The sequence below is a fragment of the Grampus griseus genome, assembly GCF_964374135.1.
Source record: "Grampus griseus genome assembly, chromosome: 2".
NCBI classification, from domain to species: domain Eukaryota; kingdom Metazoa; phylum Chordata; class Mammalia; order Artiodactyla; family Delphinidae; genus Grampus; species Grampus griseus.
Window position 1 is genome coordinate 28,148,523 of NC_139018.1, and position 24,020 is coordinate 28,172,542.

At 49.1% G+C, this 24,020-nt stretch overlaps 1 protein-coding gene across 1 annotated transcript; it reads left to right on the forward strand.

The window, feature by feature from the left end:
• Window positions 1-534: 534 nt before the first annotated feature.
• Window positions 535-2,244, forward strand: SYNDIG1L (synapse differentiation inducing 1 like; the record flags this gene model as incomplete). The annotated part of the gene is made up of 3 exons (XM_082648151.1): window positions 535-957; window positions 1,807-1,947; window positions 2,086-2,244. 3 exons carry the CDS (start codon window positions 535-537, stop codon window positions 2,242-2,244), a joined length of 723 nt encoding a protein of 240 aa, XP_082504277.1.
• Between the last annotated feature and the right edge of the window lie 21,776 nt (window positions 2,245-24,020).

Sequence of the window (24,020 nt, forward strand, 5' to 3'; positions counted from 1 at the left end):
GTTCAAAAGCCTCCCCTGCGCCTCTGTGTCAGTTCTATCCATCGTACATTCTCACACCCTCTGCTGTACTTCTCCTTCAGGGCAGGCGTTTTCTCCACCAGTTGTAAGCTCTGGAAGACAAAGTGTGCATCTTTCTTCCTCTCCCCGCTTCCCGTCCTTCTCACCATCGCATCCCCAGCATCTGTCCAGTGCCTGGCCATCGCTGATGCTCAGTAACTATGTGTTGAATGGATAGATGAATGAACCAACTCTATGAGGTAAGTACTGCCACTATCCCTAATCTGCAGACAAAGAAACGGAGATTCTGAGGAGTTGAGTGGCCAACTCAAGGTCCTGCGGCTGGCCGGTGGTACAGGCAGGGTCTAGAGCAAGTCAGACTGCAGAGTCTGTGCTCTTCACCACTTCCGGTCCTGCACCCAGAATGCCGGCCTCGGTGTCTGTCTTGCTCTCCCAGCAGGCTCTCTGAGGACTGCTCAGCTGGCCACCAAGTCCTGGGGCTCTGGGGCTCTCCTCCCCAGAGCTGCCCCCAGAACCATGGAGAGTCTGAGTGAGCTACAGAACCCACTGCTGCCTCAGAACCCCGCACACCTCCATGGCCCCTACCCCTACCCCGAGGCTTCTCCCGCCTGGCCATGCCGGGAGAAGATCTACTCCTACCTCCTGGGTGGTGCTGGGCCTGCTCACGCCCACCAGCTCCTGGACCCAGGATCCCTGCAGCTGGCCGTGGAGGCCTGGTACAGGCCCAACTGCCTCCTGGGGAGGGACAAGCTCAAGGAGCCCAGGGCAGACAGCTGCGAAACCAGCTTCACAGAGAGCAGGGAGCCCTCCGCTGGGCCTACGGCGCGGTCCACAGAACCTGGCCAAGCGGAAGAGGATGTCACCATCCAGACTGTGTCCTACGGGGTTCAAGAGGAGCTCCAAGGCCAAGAGGACGACCAGGAGGAGGAGGAGGAGGAGGTGAGTATATGTGTTTAAAATGCAGATTCTTGGGCTCACCTCCAGGTGCTGAGATTCTGTAGGCCTGGCTTGGGGTCCAGGAATCTGTATGTTACCCAAAAAAAGGCACTTCTGACACGGGTGCTATCTACACTTGGAGAAACACTAGCTTGGGCTATTTAATTTTTTTAAGATTAACTGCATTAGGGTCTCTTTTTTATTGAACAACTGTTGATTTACAATATTATGTAAGTAGGTGTACAACCTAGCGATTCACAATTTTTAAGGGTTATGAATATTTAATTTTTTAATAGCACTTTTTGTTCTTGTTTTTTTTCTAGCTCAATCGAGAGATAATTGGTATATAACATTGTTTAAGGTGTATAATTTGATTCATGTACGTGTTACAAAATGTTTACCACAATAAGGTTAGTTAACACATCCTTCACCTCACATAATTACCATTTTGCTGTTGTTGTTATAGTCCTCTTTAAGCAACAAATTTCAGTTTTGCTCCACGTAATCTAATATTTTCTACAAGGTGATTTTTAAGGGTTACATGGTATCCCGTTGTAGGTTCTTGCATCAATTACTAACCCAATCTCCTGGCCATTGGGTGTTGAGATTGTTTCTGATCTTTCCCAATTACTATCCTGTGATGAACATTCCGGTACGTGTATATTTGTATTCTTTCCTAGTGATAAATTCCTAAGGGTGGAATCACTGGGCCATTCACTGTCAAAGCTTTTGGTGGAGAGTACCGAGCCCAGCCCACACTCCCACTAACAACAGATGGTCTTCCCGTTGCCCCACATCACTGCCAATGGGTGATCCTGGGCCAGGTCACAAGAGCCCACTCATGTTTTGCAGAGTGATGCAACCTCGACAGAGAGTGAAAGCGAAGACAACTTCCTTACGCTGCCTCCCAGGGACCACCTGGGTCTCACTATCTTCTCCATGCTCTGCTGCTTCTGGCCACTGGGCATAGCTGCCTTCTACTTCTCCCAGGGGGTAAGAGCCCGTGGGGCCCAGGGCTCCTGCTCTGGCCACCCCGCTCCTCTGGGGGGCCTGGGGTCAGGGCCTGGCGGGCTGGGGCTGTTTTGCTGGGCGTGGGGATGCTCCCTTTCATCAGCGCCTCTCTCTCCCTAGACCAGCAAGGCCATCTCCAAGGGGGACTTCCGCCTGGCCAGCACCACCTCCCGCCGGGCCCTATTCCTGGCCACACTCTCCATCGCCATCGGGGCTGGTCTCTATGTGGCCGTGGTGGTAGCCCTGGCAGCTTACATGTCCCAGAATGGCCACAGCTAGTGGCCAAGAAGTCCTGGCGTCCTGACTCCCCTGATCGACCTGAGGAGGCAGGGGGGCTTGGGGTAGCAGACTCTCTGGGAAGTCCTGGCCCCTGAAGACAGCTCATGAGCCTAGCTTATTGGGAGGAGGCCTCCCAGGCTGCAGCCTGAGGGGTTCAACCTTCACTTCTTCCTGCCTATTGCAACCAGCCTAAAGCAGGGCTGGGAGCATCACTCTCCAGCTCAGGCTATGTTGGGAAGCAGCAGAGGGTAGGGCTGCCCACCTGGCCATCCAGGCAGGACCTCCCTCTAGCTGGGAGCTCTCCCCATTCTGCTTATTTCCTAAAGGGTCTCCTGCCCTGCAAGCACCCCACTACCCGACTCTGTTAACCTCTCCACAGAGAAAGAACAGATTACAGGGAGGGAAGGGGATGCCTGGGGAGAAGAGGAGCTGACCCAGTCCTTGCAGCCCACAGGCATCTCCACCTGGGACACCCTGACTTTCCCCAGCTCCACTCTCTGCCTCATGATGCCCAGACCTCAGCCAGCCGAGAGGGAAGTACATAGAGACATAGGGACCCCTTGGTCTTTCGGGTTCTGGAGGGTGCTTACCTCTCCTGTGGGCTTGTAAGACAGTGTCGATTCTAGGCAGAGAAGGGACATCTCGGGCGTATAAACTCTGTGCTGAGGGCAGGTTCTTGGAGCGTCTCTGTGCAGGAACGAAAGGCAGATGAGATGACACAAAGCCTGGAGGGCCCTGGAATAGTGTTGCCCCTGTTCCCCCAACATCCTTTTCTAGGCTCCTCCCGGGGGGCTCTGAGCTGGCACCATCCCAGGTAGACAGAGAGAGAGAGTGCCATGAGCCCAGCAGCCACTGAGCACAGGACCCTAGACCCAGCCCTGTGGGAGCATAGCGAGGAGACCCTGAGTAGTGAGTGAGATGAGAGGAGGGACACAGGCCTGGCATGGCAGCTGAGCAGCCCAGGAAGGCTTCCTAGAGGAGGTGAGCAAGGTCTAGATAGATGAAGAGAATGTATCTAAGGGATACTAAGGGATGACCCTTAGTATTCCTGGGCAGGGATGTGGCAGGAGCCTCCCAAGGGGGGTTCAGAGCTGTTTGGATTATGCCTAGAACATCCAGGCTGGAGCCAAACTGAGGGCTCCACCAACTCAAGGAAGAGGAAGGTCAGGCCTGTGTCTCAAAGGCCAGTAATGTTTTCCCACCTCTGAATCCTGGACCCCCGGTCAGCCTTGGAGCGTCTTCACTGGCCCCCCGGCTCAGAGCTGCTCGTAACGCCCTCAACCTCTAGGAATCCTCCAGAATTCTAGAGACATCCAGACAGGCAGGAAGAGCACACTGTGAGGGCAGGCCTTTCAGAGTTCAAGCTATGGACCTCATCGTGCACAATCTGTGGACCTGGTCATTCCCATCCCCCATCCAGAGCTATGAATCCACCAACTTGTCCCACCATCTCCCCTAATCCCAGGCGTTACCCAGCCCTCCATTCCCTGCATCCCCTGAAGTCTCACAGGCCCAGGATCAGCAGTTTTAATGTCCCATTATTGTATATAATTATCCTTGTAATAAACATTTCTGTAACACCTGGTGCCCTCTGGGCCTCTTACTGTCCTCGCCTGCCTCCACCTTTGCCTGCGTCCATTTCTTCCCCAAGACTGACCTCCATCCCCAAGCCTACTGCTCCTGGTCCCTAGCAGCATGTTCTTGAGAGCACATGCCCACATCCGGGACTTAGGAGAAGGGGAAGGCACTCTGGCTTGGAGGACATCTCTGCTCAGAATAGCCTGAATGCAGGGTGATGGCGTGCATTTGACTCTGCGAGATAAGGCAAGGTCCATGCTGAAGAAAAATCCCTTCTAGACTCGAAGGCCTTGGAGATCAGGTGGAAAGGATGCGAGCCAGGGTGACTGAGGCTCCACTGAGCTGCCTGGAGCTATCAAGGGTGGACACAAGGTACAGGGTCACCAAGGAGCCCCATTCTGCCAATGCCCTCTCTAGAGTCCCTCATACCTCCCTTATGGGGGTTGTTCACGGGTGGTATGGGGAGGAAACCATCTCTGTCTGCCTCAGACCACAGCCTCAGCACCAAATGCTCTCGGTCCCAGGCCCCCAGGAACCTGCCTGGACTGAGGGCGCTGGCACACTCGCACCCACATGTGCCTACTTGCAAGACACAGCTATGGACACACATGTTGCACAGGCTGGGCACCCCTGAGACGGAGATTAGCGCATGATGTATGAGCATTAGGAGATGCTCTTGGGATAACATTTGAGGAAGGCCGATCTGAATGGCGGGGAGGCCAGGCTGCGATGCTGGGCCAACCCAAGGTGGGGTCTGGATCCAGGATGCCCTTCAGAGTTGACCCAAGGTAGGACGAAGGGCCAGGCCTTTATATCTGCTTATCAATCAGTCATTGGATGTGGGCCACCCAGAAAAGGGCTGTGACTCTCAGGCGAGGCAGATCTCTTCAGCTGGAGCTGCCCCCTAAGCGGGGTGTGCCCTGAAGGCTGATTGCTGACAGCACCTGCAGCAGCTGGAGGACTAAGCCCATCATTCCTGCGGGGTCCCGAGCAGCACATCACCGCGCCTGCCGCACCCACCAAGCGGCAGCAGACCCGGCGGTGCCACCGAGATCCCTTCGGCATTTGCCTCCCCACGACGAGGGCCGCTTCCTGGGGACTCTGCGATACTGGGCCCACAGGCAGGAGAAGCCAAAAGTGACTTCAACCACTGACGGATGGAAGCCGGTGGACAAATAACCCCAGATTTCCTGGCATCCGGAAGGGAGGACACTAGTCGTATTTTCCACGCTCTCAGGGCTCCCCAGCAGGACTGAGCTTCAGTCGCCTGCAGTGGCAATTGGCTTAAAGCACGTCCCTCGCTGGCTGCCTTCCTGTCCCCATCTTCTTCCTTACTCCCCCGCTGCGCTTCCTGGGATCAGCTCCCAATAAACTACCTAGGATCGAACCCTTGTCTCAGAGGGCCCCAGGGGAACCCAAACCAAAACACAGACATGCACGCACACGTGCACCTATACACACAGCATGTGTGTACTCACACATACACACAGGCGCAGGCACGCAGCTGCACACTCCGTTGTGCACGCACGCACACAGGCACAGCCCACACAGGCACAAATGCTTCGTGCCCACACTCGCGTGTCCACACATACGGCACGCACACATGCCAGGGGTGAAGCAGGAGACCCCGGCCCCATCTGGTCTGCAGTGTCCCTCTACTCAGTCCCACTGGGCCCCGGCCTGGGCAGCAGGCAGCGCGGACTCCAGTCCAGGCCCTGCTCGGGCTGGGCAGGCTGCCTCACAGCCCTGACAGCTCCCACCTCCTTCCCAGCTCTGCAGAACGCTGCTCCAGGCCTGGAGACAAAGAAGCCGCCAAACGGTTTCCTATGTTCAACCCTGGTCCTGCTACCCGCCTTCCTCACCCCATCCCCTTCCCTCAGCTGCAAATTCAGGCTCTGCAGAAGAAAATGGAATCAGAAATGTAGCCCCTAGGGACTTCGCTCCCGGCCCCCTTGAAAGGGCCCATTCTGTGGAGCCTGGGCTCACCCCGATCAGTCCCTGCCACTCTGTCAGGGCCCCCTCCCCTGTCACGCTGAGCCTCCGGGCATGCCTGGGGCACTTTAGGCCTCCTGCTTCCCAGCTCTGCCTGTGTCTCACTGCCTGAGGCTCCTGGGAAGCAGGGGGCTTGCAGTTACCCCACTTCCGGCTGGTTCCTCAGGCTGGCAGAGAAGCTGGGGGCAGGGAGGGTCCCCTGGGTATAGGTGCCCACGATGAGCTGCAGTGCCGGCACATCTGTGCAAATATTACCAATTATTTTCGTCACTATAAACACCCAGCAGGAAGGCAGGGAAGCAAACAACTCAAATTGTCTAAAATAGAAACCGAAATTGCTGCACAGGGAAGTCAGGGCAGCCGGCAGAGAAGGGGCCGTTTACCAGAAATCCGGGGTCTCCCCCACCAACTGCCCTTAAAGTGTACCTGCTCCCCCTAACCCAGCCCTGCAACCCCACCTCAACTTTCTCCTCCAAAGGCTAGGCAGAATGAGATTTTAAAGGTCATCACCTGGGGGAGGGGGGATAGGAGGATGGGGGCCCAATGGGCCCTGTGCAGGGGAGGGAGGATGGCTGAGAGGGGCAACACAAAGGAAACAGGAGCCAGTGGTTCAGGGCAGGTGGGCTAAAATGCTGTGTGGAAAGGAGCTGCGGGGAGGAAGCCTCCCTTCACTGTACCCAAGGGCAGGGGGAGGAGGGGGACCCTCAGGTGGCAGGCCAGGGGCCTTGGGACGCTGGGCCAAGTGAGAACAGTGACCTGCCACCCACTCTGAATGAAAGGAATTCTTTTGATAGTGGAAATGGCTAGAAACCAGCTCCCCGAGGGGCCCAGCAGCCTTCCCTTTCCCTCCCTCCCTCCCCGCAAACAGGGTTGATAGATAGCAGGTCGCTGACACAGTCACACGGGTTGTCAAAATGCTGAAACATTTCCTCACCAGTTGATAAACAGGCCCTGTCCCAAGCCCCCCAAATATTTCCCTTTCCTGCCTTCCTGGTCCCTCCCCCAGGACCCTGATACGCCCCCCAGGAACTAAAGGGTTAACGGTGGGCACAGCTGCCCCCCTCCCCCAAGTGCTAAGGCAGCCTGAGCTGCCCTGACTGTTAAGTATCTCAGATGTCACCCCTGCTCACAAAGACATCATCTGTGTGCACACGGCCTCTCTCCTCCCCTAAGGATGCTCCCGGGGAGTGGGCTCTAGACAAACCCACCACTTCTCAGTCTGCCCTTGCATCCCTGCTTCTTCCAAGAGACAGTCCCAGCACATTTCCTGGGTCTAGCCAGGCCTGAACCCCACCCGGAGGATAGGAAGTGGGTGTGCTGAGGCAGGGGCCCATGGCCAAGTTGTCAAGAATATGAATCTGGAATGCTGCAGCAGGAAGGAAACCTGGAGGTGATTTAATCACAGTCCCTGATGCTACAGAAGAGACAACCAAAGCCCAGAGAGGGAATTGAGTTGCCCAATGTCACACAGCGATTTATGAGCCAAACCCAGGCCTCGCCTCCCAGGCCCTGGAGTTGCTGAGCTAGGCTGGTGATGTCGCTGCCTGCTGTGGAAACACTGAAAACCCAGGGAAGAACAAACTGCTTTCCTGAGCCTTCCTCCAGGGCTGTTTCATGCTTCGAAGGCTGTCCCAGGCAGCCCCTCCCTGGGGCTGGTACCTCAGCCCTTCTGTTTTGGTGGCGTGGCAGGGTGGAGCGGGAGGGTGAGAACTTTGCTTAGCCTGCCTGCTCCAAGCTCACAGCAGTCCCCGCCACCACCCCGGGCGCTCTCACATCCTCTCAGCAACGGGCGGGAGGCACTACTCTGGGACGTGGGGGACCCACAGAGACACTCAGATGTTCTGAACGAAAATAAAAGGTGCTCCTGCGGCCCATCTGCATTTCCAAATACTTCCGACCTTCATCCCTTGAACTGCTCTCACCTCCCTCCCTCTAAAGGGCCGGGCAGACTTCAAAGCCACTTGTAGCTCCATGAGGAAATGACAGAGAAAGGAATTCCCAGAGGGCAGGGTGCCCCCAGAGGCGGCCAGGAGGGGGACAGAGGGGACAGCAGGCATGTTGGCAGCAGAGGGCAGGGCTAGCGGTGAGGCAGCAGGGGCAGGCCACGCTGACAGAGCACCTTTGGTGCACAAAAGACCTCCACTCGGGCTCCCTCTGCACTGAGGCAAGTGCTCCTGTCCCCATTTTACAGACTGGGAGAACGAGGCCAGCAAGGCTCTCTTTCCTCCTGGTGCCACAGCTCAGTGAATGGTACCATCATGGTGTCTGCAGCTGACGTGGCTCCACCCTCACCCCCCACCCTCATCCCATCTGAGCCCAGCTCCTGGTCATTTTCCCCTCCTTCATCCCCTCCAGCCCTGTCCTAACACTTGTGCTCAGAGCTGGCTGAGAGACGCAGCCTAACACAGTGGTTGAAAGCACAGAGTCTGGAGCCAGACTGCCTGCTTCGAATCCTATGCCCTGCTCTGTGCAACCTTGGGTGTTTTCCTGTGTGGAAAAGGGGCACCATGATGGTGACTACTGCAAAGTGTTGGTGCGACTATTACGTAAATTAACACTTGTATGGCTTCTACAACAGCATTAGGTGTCTAGTAAGTGCTATGTGGAATTTTTTTTTTTTTTTTGCTGCACCGCGCCTCTTGTGGGATCGTAGTTCCCCGACCAGGGATTGAACCGGGGCCCTCAGCAGTGAAAGAGTGGAGTCTTTTTTTTTTTTTTTTTTTTTTTTTTTTGTGGTATGTGGGCCCCTCACTGTTGTGGCCTCTCCCGTTGCGGAGCACAGGCTCCGGACGCGCAGGCTCAGCGGCCATGGCCCACGGGCCCAGCCGCTCCGCAGCATATGGGATCTTCCCAGACCGGGGCACGAACCCGCGTCCCCTGCATCGGCAGGCGGACTCTGAACCACTGCGCCACCAGGGAAGCCCAAGGGGTGGAGTCTTAACTGCTGGACTGCCAGGGAATTCCCTGGAGAATGTTTTTAACTATCTCCAAGGGACCACCACCCTAAGTGGCTTTCCTGCCAGAAACTCCTCACCTTCCTCCACCCCGACACCATCCACCGCCAGAGAGACTAAAGCCAGATCCTGGTGTACGGAGACCTGCTGACTTCTCCAGGCAGACGTCTGCTGTCCCCCTGCCAAGAATTCCCTTGTCTGCCCTACTGCCTGACCTTTTCCTCCAAGCTGATAGAAATCTTCCAAGACACAGTTCTAGAAAATCCCATCTCTAGCACTTTCTGACAACTCTTCCCCACCGCCCACCCAAAACCAAGTGGAACAAACCACCTTCCTTCATGAGCCGTCACCACACCTGCTCACACTGATATCTGCCACGTCTACAGCCTTTTGCTCCTCCGAGGATGGGACCCGTGTCTGTCTCGGCCTCGATAGGCCTGGTGCGGGGCCTGCTTTCTGTAGACATTCAGCACAGGCTCTCTGGGCACATCGCTGGGAAAGAAGTGACTTGCCACACAGCTGGAGAAGGTTGGGGTTAGGATTCTTTGGTCCGTGATTTCTCTCTCAGAGGGGAGAACCACCCACTTCTTCGGGGAGATGAGAGCTGGCAGGAGGGTCTCCAGGTGAGAGGGGCTTTACAATTCCAAGGAGAACAAAACAGACCAGGGACAGCAGGGTGGACCCTTGTGGTGCCCAGCCTGGTAGTATCTGAATAGGAAGGGACAGAGCACAGAACTCTTAGCTGCCTCCTCCTCCTTTTCATCTGGGATGCCATGAAGACCCACCTTTCCCGTGCAGCGAGGTCTGTGCTCTGTAGGAGGATACAAACAAGGGGGCAAAGAAGCTGCTCTCTCCTTGTCCTCTCTGATCTCCGCAAGACTCTGGGCTGAAGACAGAGAAGAGGCTCTTTCTCAGTTTCCTCTACTCACAACTCAGCCCCTTGGTCACCCACATCCTCCAAAGGAGCCCGCAAGTCTGAGTGACACTGGCCTGTCCACAGCCTCCTCTGAAGGTCAAGGCCAGAAGCGGGAGCCCTGCCTCACCCGACATCATCACCTTCCCATGCTTCACCAAATCCTGTGACTCCGCCTCCCCCCAATCTCCATGATCCCGTCCTCCTTCTCCCTCCTCTGTTGCCAAGTCCCAGTGCCAGCCCCCATCAGCTCGCACTCGGGCTCCTGCAAAAGCCTCCAAGATGACCTGTCACCGGCTACAACATGGATGAGCCTTGAGGACATTATGCTAAGTGAAATAAGGCAGTCACAAAAGGACAAGTACTGCATGATTCCACTTCTGTGAGGGACGTAGAAGAGACAAATTCACAGAAACAGAAAGGAGAGTGGTGGTTCCCAGGGGCTGTGGGGAAGGGGAAATGGGGAGTTATTTAATGGGACAGAGTTTCAGTTTTGTAAGATGAAAATGTTCTGGAGATCAGTTGCACTACGTTGTGAATATACTTAATGCTACTGAACTGTACACTTAAAAATGGATAAAATGGTAAATTTTATATTGTTTTTTACCATAATTTTTTAAAAGACTGGGGAAAGTAATAATTATTATTATAAAGAAATATTCTAATACTATTATAAATCTGTTCAGTCTCTTTTCAAAGATGATTTTAATGAAAACAAAAAACCCTCCTAAATGGCCTCCCTTTTGCTAAAGTGAACTTTTCTAAAGGCAAATCTGGTTGAGTCAGCCCTTCATACTTGCAGGGTCTTTGCTATTTCCTCTGCCTGAAATATTTTTCCTTCCCTTCTTGGACTAATTAACTCCTATGCACCCTTCAAATCTTGGTTCTAAAGTCACTTACTCCAGGAAACCCTCCCTCACCCGCCTGGCTGGGTCTATGCCCATCATTGTGCATTCTCTGAGCCTCATGTTCCCGTTTTCAAAGCCCAGATCCCCATTGCAACTGTACATTGGATTAATGAATATTGGATTAATGAATATTGGATTAATATTATATTGGACTAATATATTGAATAATGAATATTGGATTAATGTCTGTCTCCCTCAGTTGTAACCCCAATGCCCAGATAGATGACAACTTAAGCAAACAAAAACAAATTCACTGTCACACAAATCAAAACCACAATGAAATATCACCTCACACCTCTCAGAATGGCTATCATCAAAAAGACCACAAATAACAAATATTGGCAAGGATGTGGAGAAAAGGGAACCCTAGTACACGGTGGGAATATAAATTCGTGCAGCCACTATGGAAAACAGTATGGAGGTTCCTTAAAAATCTAAAAATGGAAATACTATATGATCCAGCAATTCTACTCCTGGGTATTTATCCGAAGAAAATGAAAACACTAATTGCAAAAGATGCATGCACCCCAATGTACATAGCAGCATTATTTACAATAGCTAAGATATGGAAGTAACCTATGTGTCCATCAACAGATGAATGGATAAAGAAGATGTGGTACATATATGCAATGGAATATTACTCAGCCATAAAAAAGAATGAAATTTTGCCATTTGCAACAACATCGATGGACCTGGAGGGTATTATGTTTAGTGAAATAAGTCAGACAGAGAAAGACAAACACTGTATGTTATCACTTATATGTAGAATCTAAAAAATAAAACGAATGAATATAATAAAACAAATGAATGAATATAACAAAACAGAAACAGACTTACTGATATAGAGAACAAACTAGTGGTTACCAGTGGGGAGAGGTAAGGGGGATAGGGTAGGGGATTAAGCGTTACAAACTACTATGTATAAAATAAATAAGCTACAAGGATATATTGTACAGCACAAGGAATATAGCCAATATTGTATAATAACTTTAAACGAAGCATAATCTTTTAAAATATTGGGTCACTATGTTGTACACCTGAAACTAATATAATATTGTAAACCAACTGTACTTCAATTTAAAAAATTCACTGTCAAAGATATGTAAAATCAATTACATAAGCTGAAACAAAATAGGAAGATATTGAGTACTTACTCTGCACCAAGCCTCTACTAAGCACTTTACAAATATTAATCAGTGAAACCTTGCGACATCCCTAGAAGGCTGATTCTATTAGTATTTTATCCCTATTATAGGGATAAAGAAACTGAGGTCCAGAGAGGTAAAGTAACCTGCCCTTGGTCACACAGCTAGTAGGATAGTAGCTGGAATTTGAACCCAGGCCATCTGGCTCCACTGTCCACATGCCAGGGCCATTACCCGTCTTGCCCAAGTCTGATGCCACCAGAATCGCAGATATATATAACCCCCTGAGCAGGGGTTATATGTAATCACAGATATATATAATCACAGATATATATAACCTCCTGAGCAGGGGTTAGGGTCATGGAGAGAGGACCACATGTTTTACCCCCAACGTATTTTAAGGAATATTTGTTCCCTGTAACCCAGGAAGCCCAGCAAACCTGCCCAGTACCTGTCGAGCCACCTGGTGGATGGTGAAGACCAAGAACAGCCTCTAGCCCTCTTCTGAGAGGCCAATGAGAAGCAAGGACAGAGTCATAGGCATCCACAGCCCATCTAGCTGTGATCCAGAATGGATCCCTACAGGAGGAGCAGGAATCTTGGGAAACAAGACCACCAGGACCTGGGGAGGGGGGTCATGCAAAGGTGGGTGTGGCGGCTGGTAACCAGCCAGAGACACAGGAAGCATGCCTCTTTGACAGGAAGGCAGGTCCTTGCTTCCATATCCTTCCCCCAAATGCTGACCCAGTGCCCAGGGAACAGGTCAGCTGTCACCCTGCCCATGCAGGTGACCTATATGTTGCCAAGGGGAGTTGGGATGGATGGCGCTTGAGTCATAAGTCCCCATGGAGAGCTGCTGCTCAAGTGAGATGGAGCAGGGATCTTCTCAACCTCAGATAGAAAATGAAAGGCAACTTCAGGGTTTTAGGCTTGGATTGTCGAGTGCCACCGTTATGCTGGCTACTGGGCTCCTTCCTTTTTATGTCAACCCATATTTTATAGACAGGAAAACTGAGGCTCAGAGAGATAAGTTAAATTGCCCAACTGGCTGGGAAGTTGGAGAGCCTTAAAATTAATAGCCAAGTTTTCAGTCTTTAAATGTCTGTACCTCAAACCCCATTGATCCAGCAAGGTGAGTCAGAAAGTAAAGTAAAAATAAGTGAGCACGGGTCAGGTTCCACTCTTGCCTGAAACAACTCTTGTTTTCTTCTTTATCCCAATTTGGGCAGGAGCTGTGTCTGGTTATTCAAGCAAGAAAACATCTCAGAACTCACCAGCTCTTTGCCCAGCACGGATACCCCACCTTAACTCAGAGCCCCTGCCAGCACCCACACCAGCTCCAGTCCCCCTCTTTCCATGCCCCTCACTCAAAGTCTGCAGGTGGAGAGGTGATGAGCGGCTCTCTCCAGCTGCATGGTCTCCCTGGGGTGGTGCATAGAGGATTCCACACTCAGAAGCCAATTAAGGACCGTCATCCTGACGGAGCTGCCTGACTCAGAGCTGCTTGAACCCCTCCGCCCCACCCCCCAGGAGTCCACCCAGGAAGCCTCAGGGAGCTCCCCTCACAGGGGCCAGGGGCCAGGCTGGGTAGATGGAAGCTGTCCTGACCTCTCCACCAGGCAAAAACCTGTGTAGCTTCAACACCCACCCCAGACTCTGCTCAACCTCTCAACTTCCTCCATCCTTGAGCATCAATTAAATATTGACTAAGTAGCTATTAAGCAGGAATGGTCTACCATGTTCTCCAGGGCAAAATGAGTCTCTCTTTCTCAGAAGTGAGGCAGATAGAGACGGCCTCCTTGCTGGTCCTTGAAAACACCAAGCATGACCTTGCCCCGCTTCTGCCTTTGTACCTGCTGGTCCTGGTCCTTCCGCTAGAAACACCCTTCTCCAGATACCTGCTCTGCCTTGCTTGCTCAAATGTCACCTCATCTTAGAGGCCCTCCCCAGCTGCCTCCCACCTACCACTTAGCTGCTTTGTTTTCTTTCATAGCTCTCTCCCTGCTTGATATTTTACTAACTGTGTGTTCGTCAGCCTTCCCCCATCAGAATGCAAACTCCATGAAAAGGGACTCCTGGGTCTCATTCATGGCTGGTTGAATCCTCAGTGCTTAGAACAGGGACTGGTTCTCAATAAAGATCTGTTCTGTGAATGGGACCTAGGTTCTGGCTCTATTCCAGCTGGGACCAGCTCTGTGACCCCTGGTGAGCTGCTCCCCATCCCACCTCCCAAGGCTTCTCCTTTATAATGTGAAAGGATTTGTGGTTTCTAAGTGGGGTCTTAATTGGAGTCCCTAATGGCATCAAAGGGAGAATGGAGGTGGGTTACTTTTTTATTGAGGTGAAATTCTCATAACATAAAATTAACCATTTAGGGTTTCCCTGGTGGCACAGTGGTTGAGAGTCTGCCTGCCGATGCAGGGGACACGGGTTCGTGCCCCGGTCCGGGAAGATCCCACATGCCGCGGAGCGGCTGGGCCCGTGAGCCATGGACGCTGAGCCTGCGCGTCCAGAGCCTGTGCTCCGCAACGGGAGAGGCCACACAGTGAGAGGCCCACGTTCCGCAAAAAAAAATTAACCATTTATTTTTACTTTTTATTGAAGTATAGTTGATTTACAATGTTGAGTTAGTTACTGCTGTACATCAAAGAGATTCAGTTATACACATATACACATTTTTTTTTAATATTCTTTTCCATTATGGTTTATCATAGGATACTGAATATAGTTCTCTGTGCTAGAGTAGGACCTTGCTGTTTATCCATCCTATATATAAAAGCTTACGTCCGCTAACCCCAACCTCCCACTCCATCCCTCCCCAAACCCCCTCCCCCTTGGCAACCACCAGTCTGTTCTCTATGTCCCTGATTCTGTTTCTGTTTCATAGATAGGTTCATTTGTGTCATAGTTTAGATTCTACATATAACTGATATATGGCATTTGTCTTTTTCTTTCTGGCTTATTTCACTTAGTATGATAATCTCTAGTTGCATCCATGTTGCTACAAATGGCATTATTTTGTTCTTTTTTATGGCTGAGTACTATTCCATTGTATATATGTACCACATCTTCTTTATCCATTCATCTGTTAATGGACATTTAGGTTGTTTCCATGTCTTGGCTATTGTGAATAGTACTGCTATGAATATAGGGGTGCCTGTATCTTTTTGAATTATAATTTTGTCTGAATATATGCACAGGAGTGGGATTATTTTTAGTTTTCTGAGGAACCTCCATACTGTTTTCCACAGTGACTGCACCAACTTACATTCCCACCAACAGTGTAGGAGGGCTCCATTTTCTCCACAACCCCTCTAGCATTTGTTATAAAATTAACCATTTTAAGTGAATAATTCAGTGGCAATTAGCACATTTATAATGTTGTGCAACCACCACCTATATCTAGTTTCAAACATTGTCATCTCCCCCAAAATGAACCTCATACTCTTTTTTTTTTCTTTTTTTTTAGTGAAACAAATGTTTATTAGGAGGAAAAAGAGTACATGTGAACAGGCACACACAGGTCGGCTCAGAGAAAAAGTCGCACCCTCATGGTAGTTTTAATCACTTACATGGGGCATTTCTTCTGGGTTTCCTTTGGCCAATCATCTTGTTTGCCGGGCTCTGAGTCTGTATTTGGTTTATCTCAGCGTCCTCCCTTCTGTGTGTGCATATCTCTTAGCCAAGATGGATTCTAGCAAAGAGGCCTATGGATAGGTTGACATCACTCCCTTTTTGACCTCCAAGGAGCATTTCTGTACATGTACAGTCAGGAAGTTCTCCTTGGCTTCGAGAATGAGGAATATGTGGTCTCTTTTATCTAGGCAGGGCCCAGCCTCTCCTATTATCCTCCTGCTACTGTCTTCATCCTGGAGTATCTGTCCACAGGGGACAAACTCCAGCTGCTCAGCCTGGGGTCCATCTATCTCCTGCCTCATTGTCATTTGGTGGATTGAAGTAAGACTTTGCACCAGTCCTGGGCAAAGTCCTTCTGGCCCTTGGATTCCTTCCTCACTCTTCTCCTACATGCTCCGAGCCATAGAGGGACTTCCCTGTGAAAAACGTTTTCCCAGAACCTCATACCCTTATATCCATTAAGTAGCTGCTCTCCATTCCCCCTCCCCCCAGCCCCTGGCAACCACCAATCTGAGTTCTGTCTCTATGAATTTACCTATTAAGAATATTTCATATAAATGGAATCATACAATACGTGACCTTTTGTGTCTGGCTTCTTTCGCTTAGTTTCTGAGGTACGTCCACATTGTAGCACTTTCCAGTGCTTATTTCTTTTTATGGCTGAATAATATTCCATTGTGTGGATATACAATTTGTTTATCCATTTGTCCATTGATAACATGAGTTATTTTTAAAAGCTTTTCCAAATCTGTGATAAGACCATACCATCTGACTAAAGTATGTTTAGTAGACAAAAGCTTATAAAATATGGACAGTACAATAAAAGAGGTGCTTGCAGGTTCCAGGCCCTCATTCCACAGCTCTACATAAAGTAATGTAGCTGGGCCCACGAACACAGCCTCCATCTCTGGACCAGTCTAAGCATTGATGGCTTTCTTTCACTCTCACCCTCAAGCTCTCTGCAGTGGGACTATCATGATGACTATCAGATGAGGCAAAATCCACTGCTGAGGGTCACAGAGGTAAGAGTGATGGAGTTGGCATCTGAGCCCTGATCCTGGATCCAGTGGATGAACCCTTAACCACCTGGTACACTGTCTGCCTGGGGCACTCGGGCAGCCTTCCTGGTCACACCTCACCGAGCAGTACTGCCAGCTAAGGGCCAGAGTGGAGCAGGCGTGGGCTCCAGGGGAGGCAGTAGGTCAGGCGGAACGCTAACATCAAGTGGCAGCAACCTAACTTAAGGGCTGTTGAGATATTTAAATGAGATAAGGGCTTCCCTGGTGGCACAGTGGTTAAGAGTCCGCCTGCCAATGCAGGGGACACGGGTTCGTGCCCCGGTCCAGGAAGATCCCACATGCCGCGGAGCAGCTGGGCCTGTGAGCCATGGCCGCCGAGCCTGCACATCCAGAGCCTGTGCTCCGCAATGGGAGAGGCCACAACAGTGAGAGGCCCGCGTACCGCAAAAAAAAAAAATGAGATCCAGTATGAAAATACAAATCTCAAGGCTGTTATGTCATAATGACTAATATATATTGACTGCAGGCGGGGGGAGCTCAATCTCACAACAGATGTAAAACAGTTGTGATGCATCCTGACTCTCAAAAGTGTGTGCTCTAAAGGGGAAAAGAGATCCACACCAGTGACCACGGTACAGTCACTTGGGCTTGTGAGCTTCAGTTTCATCATCTATAAAACGCTCCTATTGCGTTTCACACGTACCCTCGTTAAACCACCTGACTGGCTTGAATCATTTGTTTGCACACATGTCTCCTTATTCTTCTGTGAGCTCCTCAAGGGTAGAGACCCCATCTGCTCATCTGGTAACCCACCATAGACATTTGTGAAATAATAAATAGTGAACTCTGGAGCCCCTTCCCGCTCAGAACTTCTCCCCATTTGAGCTTTCTGTTCAACTAATAATCTACCATGTACTGGCCTGAGCACAGTACACTCAGTACACACTGCAGGACACACAGAGGTAAGCCAACAACAGTACTCCAAGAACATTCACTTTTAGTGAATCCACTCTTAGGAATTCAGGCTACAGATATCCTTGCGCATATGCCCAAAGGTGTAGGTTCAAGGACAGTCACTGACTCACTGTGTTACGGTAGCATTAAAAGATTACAAACAGCCTAAATCCCCATCAGTAGAGGGCTGGCTCCCTAAATGATGGTACAGTCATCTCATGGTTGCTCTGCAGGCATTACAAAGAATGACTTTGTAAGGCCTAGTTCAACCAATGGGTCATAATCTCTGAGAAAGATGGTTGAGGGCAAAAAGAAATTTACAGAAGTCTGCTATTTGTGTACATCTTGTGTTTTTAAAGGAATACATATGTACATGTATACTTATAAATGCAGAGTCTAGCTCTAGAACAGTGCTGTCCAATAAATTATAATGTTAGCTACAAGTGCAAGCCATATATGATATTTACATTTTTTTCAGTATCCCCATTAGAAGATAAAAAAGAAACAGGTGAAATTAATTTTAATACATTTTTCACCTCATATATCCCAAATTGTATCATTTTAACATTTAATCAATATTTTAAAGTTATTTTTCCAGCTTTATTGAATTATAATTATGTTTTTAAATTATTGCTATTTTGTATTTTTTTTGTACTAAGTCTTTGAAATATGGCATGTACCTTATACTTACAAAATATCTCAATTCAAATTAGCCACATTTTAAGCACTCAATAGTTATGTATAGCTAGTGGCTATTGTATGGGACAGCACAGCTTTGGAAGGACTTCACATCTGCCCTGTAGAGAGATTTTGGATAATTGAAAATCATGGTAGGAAGAAGTTTCTTTCACTATATGTTCTTTTGTTCTGTTTTGACTTTTTCCCCCAAGTGTGTGAATTAGCTCTATTTTTTAACTCACAGTTTTAAAGGTAAGGAAAAACAGAAAATCCAGAAAGAGACACAGAAAAGCAGTGATCTTAGAAGTAGGAGGAGATTCCAGACAGGCAGGTGCAATGTCAGGGAGGTCAAGAGAGGACAGCTTTTCAGAAGATGAAGAGGAGGAGGGGGTGGAAGAAAGAGCAGTACCTGAGGTGACTTCAGATTTGGCACCTGGGACATCGCTCATCACTCACTGGTGACATTTGAGAGCTGTGTCAGGAGAGGGAAGGGGTGGAACAGGCCCGAAGCAGGTTGTTAGGAGAGGAGGCAATAAGTGAGGCCCTCTATGGAGAGAGACCCACAGACTCCAACACGGGAGCCAAACAACGGTGCCTAACTCAGAGGTGGCCCAGGCAGTAAAGGCTGCTGGGGACGGCTCCTGGAAGCCTAGAGGGGAGAGGGTGTGATAGGAGGCAGTAAACACAGCCTGGAACCAGCACCGTGCTGGGGAGTGGAGAGGAATCAGGCCCGGCTGGAACGCAGCGGGCCGGAGGAGAGCAACAATAATCAGCTTGGCTAACAGTTAACGTCTTAACCTCCTTGGAGACACAGACCCCTTTGAGGATGCACTGGCAGCTGAAGACTTGCCCCAGAAAGATGCACACCTGCACACGCAATTTTATACACAGCCTCAGGCATACCCAGAGCCCCTACGGCCACCCCAGAGCACAAAACCTGCTGAACCTGTTCACTGTGGCCCCCAAGATGTGCCCAAAGCCCTCACCGCCCCTCTCAGTCTGGCCCCACGCCTACTGTGGCCTTATCCTCTGCCCACGACACCCCCATTTTCAAGAGCCCTGTGCAACAGCTCTTCGTTCCAGGCGTTTTTTTTTGGCGGTACGCGGGCCTCTCACTGTTGTGGCGTCTCCCGTTGCGGAGCACAGGCTCCGGACGCGCAGGCTCAGCAGCCATGGCTCACGGGCCCAGTCGCTCCGCGGCATGTGGGATCTTCCCGGAACGGGGCACGAACCCACGTCCCCTGCATCGGCAGGCAGACTCTCAACCACTGCGCCACCAGGGAAGCCCGTTCCAGGCGTTTTTGATCCTAGGGTGCCCTTTCCCCTCAGGAACTCCTCCTCCTCCTCACCATTCAGAAGCTGCCTCTCTCCTCCAGGCATGTATAGTCGCATCTCCTACTTAGCACAATCTTCCAGGGTCAATGTTGCATGGCTTTATTGTCTGTTTGCATATCTGATCTGTTCCCATCCCCTCACCAACGCAGGTTTTGTGCAACCGGAGGGCCAGGACCTAATCTGATCCATAGCAGGTATGTATGTACTAAATGAATGAACCCAAATATCACTGAATTGGGGCAGAGCCGCCAGGAGGTCCTGTTTCCCAGCAGCCCCTGAGGGCCCAGAGAAGGGTTTTTAAGGGCTGTGGTTGGTGATGGGCCATGTTCTTAGGAATAAGAATTGAATCTGATTCTGTAGTTCATGCATAGAAGTCCGTGGAACCAGGGGAGGACAAGGCACAGGGTTGGGGAGGGGCCACGTGTAGGGTTGCCAGATATCTTTTTTAAATTATTTATTTATTTATTTAGGCTGCGTTGGGTCTTCATTGCTGAGCACGGGCTTTCTCTAGTTGCAGCGAGTGGGAGCTACTCTTCGTTGCGGTGCGCGGGCTTCTCATCACGGTGGCTTCTCTTGTTGTGAAGCACGGGCTCTAGGCGCACAGGCTTCAGTAGTTGTGGCACACGGGCTCAGTAGTTGTGGCTCGCAGACTCTAGAGCGCAGGCTCGGTAGTTGTGGCACGTGGGCTTAGTTGCTCCGCAGCATGTGGGATCTTTTCGAACCAGGGCTCGAACATGTGTCCCCTGCATTGGCAGGCAGATTCTTAACCACTGCGCCACCAGGGAAGCCCCAGATATCTTCTTTAATTGAGGTGAAATTCACACAACACACAACTAACCATTTTTAAGTGTCCAATCTAGTGGCATGTAGTATAGTCAACAATGTTGTGCAACTACCATCTCTTTCTAGGTGCGACGTTTTTTCATCCCTCTAGAACACCCAGTACCCGCTAAGCAATCACTCCCTGTTTCCCGCCTCCTCCTCTCCCCTGGCAACCATCCACCTGCTTTCTGTCTCTATGGATCTACCTATTCTGGATATTTTATATAAAAGGAATCATACAATATATAGACTAATCTGTATGGCTTCTGTCACTTAGCATAATGTTTTGGGGGCACATGCAAGTTGTAGCATGTATCAGTATTTAATTTCTTTTTTACAAAGATTATTTATTTATTACTGGTAAAATGTATATAATGCAATGTTTGCCACTTTAACCATTTTTAGGTGTACAATTCAATGGCATTAGTTACACTCACAGTGTTGTGCCGCCGTCACCACTGTTTCCAAAATTTCTTCCTCACCCCAGACAGAAACTCTGTAACCATTAAGCAGTAACTGCCCATTATTCCCACCGACCCAGCCCCCCGATAACTTCGAATCTACTTGCTGTCTCTATGAATCTGCCCGTTTTAGGTACCTCACAGAAGTGGAGTCATACAATATTTGGCCTTTTGTGACTGGTTTATTTCACTTAGCACGTTTTCAAGGTTCAACCACGTTGTTGCACGTGTCGGAACTTCATTCCTTTTTACTGATGAATATTGTACGGATATACCACATCTTGTTTATCCAGTCTTTTGTTGATAGATATCTGGATTGCTTCCACCTTTCAGCTATTGTGAATAATATTGCTATGAACATTCACACGCAAGTATCTGTTTTAGTATATTTTCAATTTGGGGAGATTATAACTAGAAGTGGATTTTCTGGGTCATATGGTACTATGGACTAAATTGTGTCCCCCCCAGATTCATATGCTGAAGCCCTTGCCCCCACTGTGATGGTATGGAAAGTTGGGGCCTTTGGGAAGTAATTAGGTCATGAGAGAGGATGGAGCCCCGTGATGGGATTAGTGCCTCTATAAGAAGAAACATGGGAGCGCTCTCTCTCCTCTCTCTGCTAAGTGAGGATACAGCAAGGAGGCAAGCCAGAAGGAGGTTTCCCACCAGAATTTGGCCATTCTGACACCCTGATCTCAGACTTCTCAGCCTCCAGAACTGGGAGAAATAAATTGTTGTTTAAGCCACTCAGTCCATGGCTATTTGCTATAGCAGTCCAAACTGACTAAGATATACGGTAGTTCTTTGTTAACTTTTCGAAGAACCACCAAACTGTGTTCCATGGTGGTTACACCATTGTATATTCTCACCAGCAATGTACAAGGGTTCTGGTTTCTTCACATCCAGAACAACATGTTATTTTCTGCTTGTTTTCTTTTTGTTATTTATAGCCATCCTAGTGGCTGGGAAGTGATACCTCATCGTGGTCTTTTATTTGCACTTCCTTAATGACCAGTGATGTTGAACATGTTTTCATGTGCTTATTGGCTGTTTGTATTTCTTCTTTGGGAAGATGTCTATTCAAATGGCCCTTTCTAGAACTCAGTTGTTTGTCTCTTTGCTGTTGAGTTGTAAGAGTTCTTTATGTATTCCAGATACGGAATGTTTTTAGATACGTGATTTTAAAATATTTCCCCCATTCTGTTTGTCTTTTCACTTTCTTGATAGTGGCCTTTGATGCACAAGTTTTTAATTTTTATGAAGAAAAATGCATCTATTTTTTCTTTTGTTGCTCACGTTTTGATGTCAACTTTAAGAAGCCGTTGACAAATCTGAGGTCATAAAGATTTACCCATATGTTTTCTTCCAGTAGTTTTATAGCTTTAGCCCATATACTTAAATTGTTGATCCATTTTGAGTTAATTTTTGTGTATAGAGTGAGGCACTATTTCTTGAAGAGAGAATTCTTTCCCCATTAAATGGTCTTGGCACCTTTGTTGAAAGTCAACTGGCCATAGATATTTGGGGTTTATTTCTGGAATCTCAGTTCTGTTCTATCAGTCTGTCTATCCTTATCCCAGTACCACACTGTTATAATTACGGCAACTGTGTAACAAGTTTGAAATTTGGAAATGTGAGTCCTCCAACTTTGTTTTTCCTTTTCAATGTCGTTTTGGCTATTCAGGGTTCCTTGAAACTAAGTATAAATGTAAGAATCAGCTTCTCCACCTCCGAAAAGAAACAAAAGTCCATTGGAATTTTGATAAGGATTGCATTGAATCTGTAGATCACTTTGGGAGTATTGTTATTCTTTTTTTTTTTTTTCCGGTACGCTGGCCTCTCACTGTTGTGGCCTCTCCCATTGCGGAGCACAGGCTCTGGACGCGCAGGCTCATTGGCCATGGCTCACGGGCCCAGCCGCTCCGTGGCATGTGGGATCTTCCCGGACCGGGGCACGAACCCGCATCCCCTGCATCAGCAGGCAGACTCTCAACCACTGCGCCACCAGGGAAGCCCCGCTATTCTTAGTATTAAGTTTTCTAATCCATGAATATGGGATATCTTTCTATTTATTTAGGTCTTCTTTAATTTCTTTCAGCAATGTTTTATAGCTGCCAGTGTGCAAGTCTTTCACTCCCTGGTTGAATTTACTCCACAGTATTTTATTCTTTTGGATGCTATTGTAAATGGAATTGTTTTCTTAATTTCCTTTTCAGATTACTGAATCTGAGATCTTAATTTCATTGCTGGTATGTAGAAACAAAACTCGTTTTGTGGTTGATATTACACCCTGAAACTTTGCTAAATTTGTTTATTACCACTAATAGTTTTTTTGTGGATTCTTTGGCATTTTCTGTATACAAAATCATGTCATCTGCAAATAAGTAAATAAACTACTCCTTCCTTTCCAACTTGCCTTTTTTTTTTTCGGCTGCGCTATGTGGCTTGCAGAATTTTTCTTCGGTCAGACCTATGCCCTCGGTGGAGTCCTAACCACTGGACCACCAGGGAATTCCTTCCTTTCCAGTTAGGATGCTTTTTTTTTTCTTGCCTAATTTCTTTGGCTGGGACTTCCAATACATTGTTGAATAGCAGCATTGGTGCTGCCAGATTTAGCAAATAAAAATACAGGACTCCATACAATATTTGGGACATATTCATACTAAACAATTATTCACTGTCTATCTGAAATTTAAATTTAACTGGATGTCCTGAATTTTATCTGGGAGAGTCCAGGGAATGGCCCATAAGTGCCTGCACTGCCTGCCAATCCTTCACCCTTCCCATGACCTCCAAGGCTCTTGACACACTTGCCCTACCCTTCAGGAAGCCTGGATGCCAGAAACAGCTTTGTCTAAACCCCGACTCTGATCCCCAGCGTGCTGGGCACTAAGAAGGTGGATCAAAATAATTGCTTTCTTTTCACTCCTGATCTCAAGCAGCAGAGGTGTGGGTCAGATTTGGGAGAAGCTAGGGAGACAAAGCCTAAGCCACCATTACAGTATGGCCAGATGCTGGGACCCTGAGGAGAAAGGTGTTTAAGTTAGTCCAGAGGTTTGGGTTAGGATGGAAGAATCCTGAGGACAGAGTGAATGCCTAGGGCTTTCTAGCTCCTGAAAGATTATTCCCACATGTTTTTCTGATTGATCTTCCCAACATTCCCTGAGGAAAGCAGGGCCGCTACTATTGCCCTCAGTTCATGACTAGGGAGATTGCGTACTGAGAGCTGAAATGACTGCCCAGAGCCACACAGCTGACCAACCCTCTAAGGAGCAGGGCCTTTGCCAGGCCTCTGAGTCCCACCAAGTTCAGTGCCCTCCAGGATGGAACAGAGTGGGACTTTGACTCCCAAGCCTTATAACCACAGAGCTGCAGGAAGAC